Below are 8,266 nucleotides of genomic sequence, written 5' to 3' on the forward strand. Positions count from 1 at the left end.
TGGCTAGTTTCTCTTATATTTTGGCTCTCTAAACTCTTTTAACTCATGGCAACCAATGAAATATCATGAGCATTATTCTCATGGCAACCTATGGTATCATCCCAGTAAGCATATTTGTCATGGATGTATTTATATTACATAACCGTCTTCCAAGGTTAGCTGGTGCTGGTGAGCAGATAAGAAGCTGTCCAAATGAATTAACTCCACTGGAAGCTGCAAGGTTGGTGCAATCATCTACGGTCACAAGACAGGGGCTGCATGTGATAGCAAAATCATGCACGCGTTAAATGAGCAAAACCAGCGACTGGTAGATAGTTTGGATTTATTTCATCATGGTCACCATTAACTAAGTACTGCATTGACTTTTTTATTGACATGTAGAAAGTGAATGCAACTGTGGTACATCACTGCTGGAAACACTTTAAATATCGCTTTCCATCGCTGACATATGCGGAAAAAATGAACTGTACAAAAGATTTATTTGTGAGATGGCCATCCTAGAGCGAGTCTTGAACTGCAAACTGAAATGTCAAACACTTCCGCAGTGACTAGGAGGTAAACATGACTGTTACCACGTTGCAAAACACCCAAGGGTTTGTTCTCCGCTGTGCAAAATAGCAGCATTACAGCCCACCTTCCGAGCGATGAGTTCACGACAAAACTGTACGACTCAGAAGGATAATTACCGTCAGCTATCCCCACATCACTCATAGCTCGTAGAAACTGCGACGCCATTTGCAAATAAAAGTCTTCACTTTATAATGAGACCTTGATATTCAGTATTCACATCAGGGACACTCGTCCTTCCTGGATGTTAGCTTATTTACACATTGTTTGATTTATTGAGCTCCGTTTGATTATTCGTTCGTCGTGTATGGCCTTCAAAAACAAGAAGAGACAAATGTCGTGCAAGAGCAAAAATAAAATGTGGGATATTTACATGTAAACAATATCACCTCAGGCCTATAGCTTCTAGCAGTTGGCACATATTCGATAAAAAAACAACAACATTATGTTGACTTCTGATTGGATGCAGATACTGCTGCTCTTGATGTAATGATATTTCGGGGTCCGTTTAGTGCAGCTTATCAGATACATTCAAGGGGAAAATGTACACCCTTTTTTTTTTTACTTTTCTGCCCCTTACCCTCAGCACGGACCAACTGCGAGTACAGAAGCGTTATTTTTGATTCAATCTGAGGTGCTAAGATACGCAGCAAGATGCGTTTAGGCCTGCAAGATGAAGATCTACAGTAATATGCCCTATCAAAAGAAGCATGCTCCCCTGTGGAACGTCTTAGCAGCTTGGCTATCAGCTCGCATTGGATCTGGGAAAAGCGCATATATATGCAGCGCACCTTAAGGCTTAGCCAAAAGGTGCTGTGGGCTGACGGGTCCACGCGTGGCTCTGTTGTGATATAGTGACTCAAAATAGCAGCGGGGGGAGAAGAAAAAAATAAAATGGCCGCACAGGTCAGCACCTCGGACAGCGCCTCCTGCACACGCGTCTGTGAACTCACCTCACTGCGACATTTACGCACGCAGCAAGGAGGCGGCTAACGCGACTGAAAAGAAAATGCGCAACAGAAATCTTTTTCCCTGTGGTAATATTTTTTTGTTGTGTTCACCCCCCCCCCCCCCTTATAGACTAAAATAAACAGAGATGAGGATTACTGCAGTCACTCAGTATAATCCCTGCGTCACCCGAGACACAAGATGAAAGGACAGAACACCATTGGCATGCATTTTATACAATCTCCTGCCTTAACAACAGTCGCCAATTATCAGTCAAATTAAATTTGAACATTCACGTCATTAAAAAAAAAAAAAAAAAAAAAAACAATGTCTCGTTTGCTTCAGCGGTCCAGGTTTGTCTCGCTGCTCTCCCGCTGGTTTTTGAGGTCCTGGAAGACCTGGGTGAAAAAGTGCGGGTCTGCGTTCAGCTGCAGCATTTTGGCACTCATCCTGTTGATGATCCGCAGCGACGTCTCCCAAAAGACGTCCTTGTTCGACTCGATCATGAACGGCTTGAGCGGGTAGGAGATCTCGTTGCCCATGTAGGAGTAGGCGAGGTAGAGGCACGTCTGGAAGGTGCCCTGCAGCGCGGCCAGGCTGTCGGTGCCGTCCGCCGCCAGCGCGTCTTTGCACAGCAGGTACACGAACACCACGTTGGCCGGTGTGATGAAGCCTTGGTCCTGCCAGCCCTGGAGCAAAAGAGTCCGGTCGATGTTGCGGAACCAGAGGATCACCTCTCCGCTGTTTAACTCTTTCAGCTTAGAACACCTGCGGCACATGAAGTCCCCCAAACAGCGCAGCAGCTCCCCCGTTGACGCCTGGATGACGATCCTGCGGGGCGACGCCAGAGAGTGGCTGCTGGGTTGCTTCTGGACCGAGGAGAGCCTCCCGTTCTGGATCGCAGACGCGGGGACGGTCGGCACCGGGACAGGGATCGGCACTTTGGGTTTCTTCTCGTCGGTTTGGTGCGTCTTCCTGATGTTCTCGTGGTTGAGCTGAGCCACCTGCAGGCCGGACGGGGCGGGATTCGGGCTCACTTTCTTCGCACTCTTTTTGGCCGAATTGGCCACCAGCTTCTTCCACGAGAGAGAGACGAACATGGAGTGCCGTTTGAGCCGCTTGTCGTTTTTGACGCCATCGCCCGCGGCGGCCTCTGCGTCCATGATGGACGCCTTCTTCGTGGCCGGAGATATAGACAGGACGGTTCCCATGGCTGCGGAGGAGAGAGAGCCGCGGTGAGTCGTGGATGCTGCTGCAGCTTTAGCGCAGTCTCCTGCAGAACGAGAGGAGGCGGACAAACAGTCACGACGACGACTGGAGCTCCATTTACGCGTGCAGGTACTCCGCGCGGCTGCTCCTGGGGCGCTACTGGAGGAGATGGAGCTGCTTTGGATTCCAAATCAAGCAGCCGGGGGCTCGTTCAGATGCTGTCAGCGCCTCGGCGGGGAGACGCTGCGACACAATCCTATGGCTGCAGCCCAGACTGCGATAAGTCGCCCTGCGCCAATCAGCAGAATAAACGAACCGGTACGGGCCACCCTTGACTGACAAACGAGCCAGCCAATGAGAAAGGCAATAAGCGATCCAATCGCCGGTATTCTATTTTTAACTCAGTGGGAGCTGTTGATTTAGGAGTTCATTCTGGGCTTTGCATGAAGGGATTTCTTTTTCAAAATGTACAATTTCAGATCAATAATAATATAACACAATTTCCTAAAAGTCTCTTGATTTAGTAGCGGGGACTTTATTTGACCAGTGATTGATATACGTGTGCTCATAATAATAATAAAGTACTTGGATGGAATTCAAGCATCATGGTTTTAAGTTTACTTGATGAAAAAACTTTAAATTAAGTGGATACCATGCACTCAGGCCAAAAAGTCTATTTAGTGAATTCAGACCCAGAATTAAGGTATATGCATCACCAAAATACCTGATCCCAAGGTTCAGTAATGAAAAAATAGATTATATTTTCAAATGTACCTGCTCCATCTTTTCCATATGTCCCACCCTTCCACCAGAAGCAAAGAAAAAAAAAAACTCCCGCAAAGTTAAAGGAAGCGCCATAAATAATGTCTCCTCTTGATCTGAATCTGCTCCAAACTCTCACACGTTGTACCCTGTTTTGTGCATTTCTGCTTTTGTCTCATCTCACAAATAAACAAACAAAACAAATAGATGTCACGTCAGTGAAAATATTAGCTCCTTTGGCGGAGGTCAGTGAAGCATAAGCATCATGAGCAAATATCAACTAGACAAAGACAATATGGGGATTTCCACACTGTATTCAGTCTTATTCAGAGTATTTATGCATCACTTGGCCTACATGAAAGCCCTCAACCAACATAATCACTCCACTTCCTGGCTTTGAAAAATCAACGCCTGCCACATCATGCTTAAGATCCAAGGACTTTTTTTTTAATCCATTTCTTGTATGGTCACTATAAAAAAAGTTCTCATGATGAAGAAAAACAGGTAAAATCAGAACAGCTTTAACAAAGCTCCACATGTTGACACCAAAATAACCCATTTGACCAGGACTTAATCTACTATGTTGTAGGTCACCACTTTAATCCTACTCCCAGGTACTATATCAGTGAGGGAATGCCTCCGAAAACTGCATGAGTGATCCGATTACCACAGGAGAGCTGGCGTCCCTCCACCAAGTTACATGACCGGAATGGAACCAGATACAAATAGCCCTGACTGTCTGAGTCGTACAAATGGGCTTTACCATTCAACCGAATGGTACCAGGTCACTTAATAAATGACTTACATGTACTGTGTTGTAATTTGTTGAAATGTAAAGTACTTCACAGAAACCGTCACTGTGTTTTCTATTTATTCAATAAACTCAACCTCAGTGTTTTGTGTGGGATGTATTTTTTTTTTTACAATTTCAGACCCCATCATCCTTTGTGAAATCCTGTAAACCTCTAGCTGTAATTAATCTCTTTTCAGTTTGTATAGCAGTTAGAAAGAAACTGTGATGTCAGAGCAGCAAATCAGTGTGGAGTACGTTATTCTAATTTCACAAAAGAATTGATTAACATGTCCTGTCTTAATGAAATGCACAAGTGAAAACCAATGGTCTGACGTAAAATAACAACCAAATAATTTGCATATCCCTATACTCAGCCGTCATTGTCAATCTCATCAAACCTGACAGGATTGGTCACAAACTCTCTGCATGGAACAGCCGTCAAACCAACGTGTTCAAAGTAGCGTTCAAGTCAGTTCAACCAGACTCTCTGATTGAAACACAATAATGTCCCCAAACTGCAACGTGGGACCCGTTTCACCCAAACTCCTTTGATCACTCCAGCCTTTGATCAATGCATCATGAATCAGATGGTGATCACAAGAAACTCTTTCATGTAAATCAAACAGAATGCAACAGGATGCAGCAGAGAAATAATTTAAGTGCATTAGACATGAAGATTCTTTTCCTCTTTTAAATATTTATAACTATTTAGATATTAAGGAAACATTTGTTTTACTGCTTGTTTTTTTTCTTTTAAAATATGATTTTTGTGAGTTTCTTGGCACACATTTCCTCATGTGTCACAATTTTGTAAGAATGTAATTAAATGTCCGATGTGTTTTGAGAATATGTATTTCAGAATGTAACATTAAAAGGGCATGAAGTTCAAAATGTGTTAAAGCAAATGTCATTAGACTGAGTGATTTTGATTATTTGAATGGCCCTCATTAATTATTAATTCATCCATTCCACTATCTTTAGTTTCCAATCAATCTCAATGGGCATTTGTCTCTTCAGCTCCCAAACTAAACAAATCAGGTAGATCTTCACCTTGAGTTAATCATAAATATATTGAAATACAGACAATCCGTTCTAAACGGGCCTGTGAGGAAATGCGTCATTCTAATACTGACTGCAGGCCGCCTGATAAAGATATACGTGTACATGAGGCAAAATAACCACATTCTAGAATGAAATCAGAGTAAATGCTGTGATTATTTCAGATAGTAATCATGAATGATTAAACAATGATTGCGTCATCCAACAGCAATCATGATTGCAATGCACTCTCAGCTCAGTTTTATGTGTATTGGTTCCTCAGACATCATCTGTTTTTTTTAACTAGTAACAATACTCACAAAAGAAATATTATTTATAATAATGAGAATGAAATATTCATTTTCTCTTTTACCTCATTCTAAAACATCAACAAATAAAAATTAGATGAAATGGATGAAATGAAAGGTGCTTAAAGGGGGACAGTGAAACTGATTCTTACCGTACAGCCCGATGCATGTAAAGCTTCCTGCACGGATAGCATTTATACAGCCATTACAAAACTCAAATCTGCAATCACTTGCAGAGAACCAGAGTACCGGAATAACTTTGACTTTGGTATCAAAGAAGCCCCTTCTTGACTGACCTGTCCGCAATCATTTGCTAGGAGCTAATATATACAGAACTCTGTGCAAATGTGATCTGAATATCACTCCAATCAACCGAGCTATTGTCTTCTGGAACCCATTCTAAGTCAAGTCATCAGTTCATCACAGGGGCCACGCAAATGACAAACAATCACACTCATAGTTCTGCCTATGGGGAAGTTAGAATCCCCAATTCACTTGTATTGTATGATTTTGGTTGTTAAAGAACCCAGAGAACCTGGAGAGAACCCACTTACAAAGGAAGAATTTGCACACTGCACACATTTGGAATAACTTTTAGCATCAATGTCCCAAATGAAAAAGGTACTAAAAAAAAAGGATATGTATATATAAAAAAAATCCTCAATGGAGAGCATGAAAAATAAAGAATCACCACATTGCCCTGATGTGTAAATCAATCCCACAGACATTAACGCCCTGTAGCCATGACATTTTTAAATCTTTCAATTTAGCCAATGAGTGGCCATTTTCACTGCTGAAAATAACAAAAGTAAAATTTCATTTTGTATACATTAAAATGACAGTTTATCATCCGGTGTGGGAATAAGAGCTGTTACTTTTGAATACATATTTTGCAGAACCTTGATTTTTGTTATGTTGCACAATATTTGTGCTTCTTCAAATTATACATGTGTTTGATCTTGGGTCCAATACCCTGTTATCAGCATGCTGCTGACTGAAATGTAGAAAACATGAAGCATCATTAGTCATTTCAGATGCTGCGGTACAATATCGAACACTTGGAGGAGTCAGCCCTCAATTTTCCTAAGGGAAGTCTGCCTCCTGCTGGTACTTTATCCAACTACAGCTTCAGCAGTTGGAAGATGAAATGAAACCTTATCCAGCAAAAACATTGTGACGCAACAGTTCATTGTGATTTTGCACTAACTTGGAAAGCATTATTAGAATTAAGGATGGATGCAGCTACATTTAGATGCAGTCCACTCAATGCCGATTACATTGTATGATCTCTAAGAAGTGCTATAATCCACTGTACTGTATAGCAAAAACCTTTTTGCTATATTGGTTATAAATTATACATATTTAACAATATATGTAAAGTTATATTTCTATTTGTTTGTTTGTATTAGAGCCTGTTAAATACATATTTATTTGAGAGGCTTAAACATTTTCATGACAAGATTCCATCTTGGCTCCCCAGACAGGACAAAAAAAACAACAACATTGCATGGATCAAATGTAATAATCTTCATCTAAAAAAAAAAGCAGGTGTTACATTTGTAATAAAAAGATAGCTTGTTTGTCCATAGAAGAGTTTTGAACTTGTTTCTGTCAAGAAGAAATCTTCAAGTTAAAAACATAAAAAAAAAAAAAAGAAAAAAAAAAAAAATCTATTTTATTTTGAAGCAGAACAAACGCTTGCGCTCAAATAAGAGCCTAAAAATTAAATTGTTTGGAATGTCATTTTTATTGAATCATTTTTGGCCAAATACCTTTTTCAAACAGCAAATAAATAACAATAATAAAATAAATATCCTAAAAAAGTATCCGCCTGTATATTTTGAGGGCACGGTTCAAGTTGTCCATTGGAGGGCAGTCACATCCAACCGTCTGCAACAAGGAACCCAGGCTGGGAGTGGACATATTTGTCATGAAGGCTTTGGTGGTGATGCTTCCTGTCAGCAAACGTCTTCAATGCCTCATCCTAACATTTAATTAGTTCCAGTGAAACTTCATATCAGGCAGATTGACTGAAGAGAGAGGAGTGAAGCTTTCTGAGACCTCTGACTAATATTAGTTGTAGTGACAGAATTTGCCTGTCCACTAAGTTGGGGTCTGCCAGCAGGAAAGTGGGAGCAGGGGGAAAGAAACACTGAACTATGCTGATGGGAAAAGTAGTTATATAAGCCCCTGGTATTTACAGTTGTACACAGGGTTACAGTAAACTATACACAAATGGAAAATAGGTACATTCATTCAGGGTAGAGCAATGTGGGAAATGTTCATTCATTCTTTTTCCTGACCACTTTATCCAAAATCCAATGTGTGTGTGTGTGTGCAGATCAAACAGCAGGAAAGGGGATTGGGTGTCGTGTCTTATCACTGATGTGTCAGTCAGAGCTGGTGGGAGGGATTAGCATGACTCACCACACAGGTGGAGAAGATCTAGAGAAGACAGAGCGAGAGAAGGCAGGTGGGATCATACAAACACGCTCAGTGTCACACACACACACACACACACACACACACACACACAGGCCGATGCAGGTGGGTCTGTAAATGAGCTGCATTTCCTCTTGTCTGCAGCTGCATGGCCATGGAGTTGCTGATAAATCATGCGCACTCACACACACACACACAC

At 41.5% G+C, this 8,266-nt stretch overlaps 1 protein-coding gene across 1 annotated transcript; it reads right to left on the minus strand.

The window, feature by feature from the left end:
• Positions 1–1,856: 1,856 nt before the first annotated feature.
• On the minus strand, positions 1,857–2,726 carry cdk5r2b (cyclin dependent kinase 5, regulatory subunit 2b (p39)). The gene has a single exon (XM_068746659.1). It carries the CDS (start codon positions 2,724–2,726, stop codon positions 1,857–1,859), a length of 870 nt encoding a protein of 289 aa, XP_068602760.1.
• Positions 2,727–8,266: the final 5,540 nt, after the last annotated feature.

The sequence above is a fragment of the Brachionichthys hirsutus genome, chromosome 12 (assembly GCF_040956055.1).
Source record: "Brachionichthys hirsutus isolate HB-005 chromosome 12, CSIRO-AGI_Bhir_v1, whole genome shotgun sequence".
Classification (NCBI taxonomy): domain Eukaryota; kingdom Metazoa; phylum Chordata; class Actinopteri; order Lophiiformes; family Brachionichthyidae; genus Brachionichthys; species Brachionichthys hirsutus.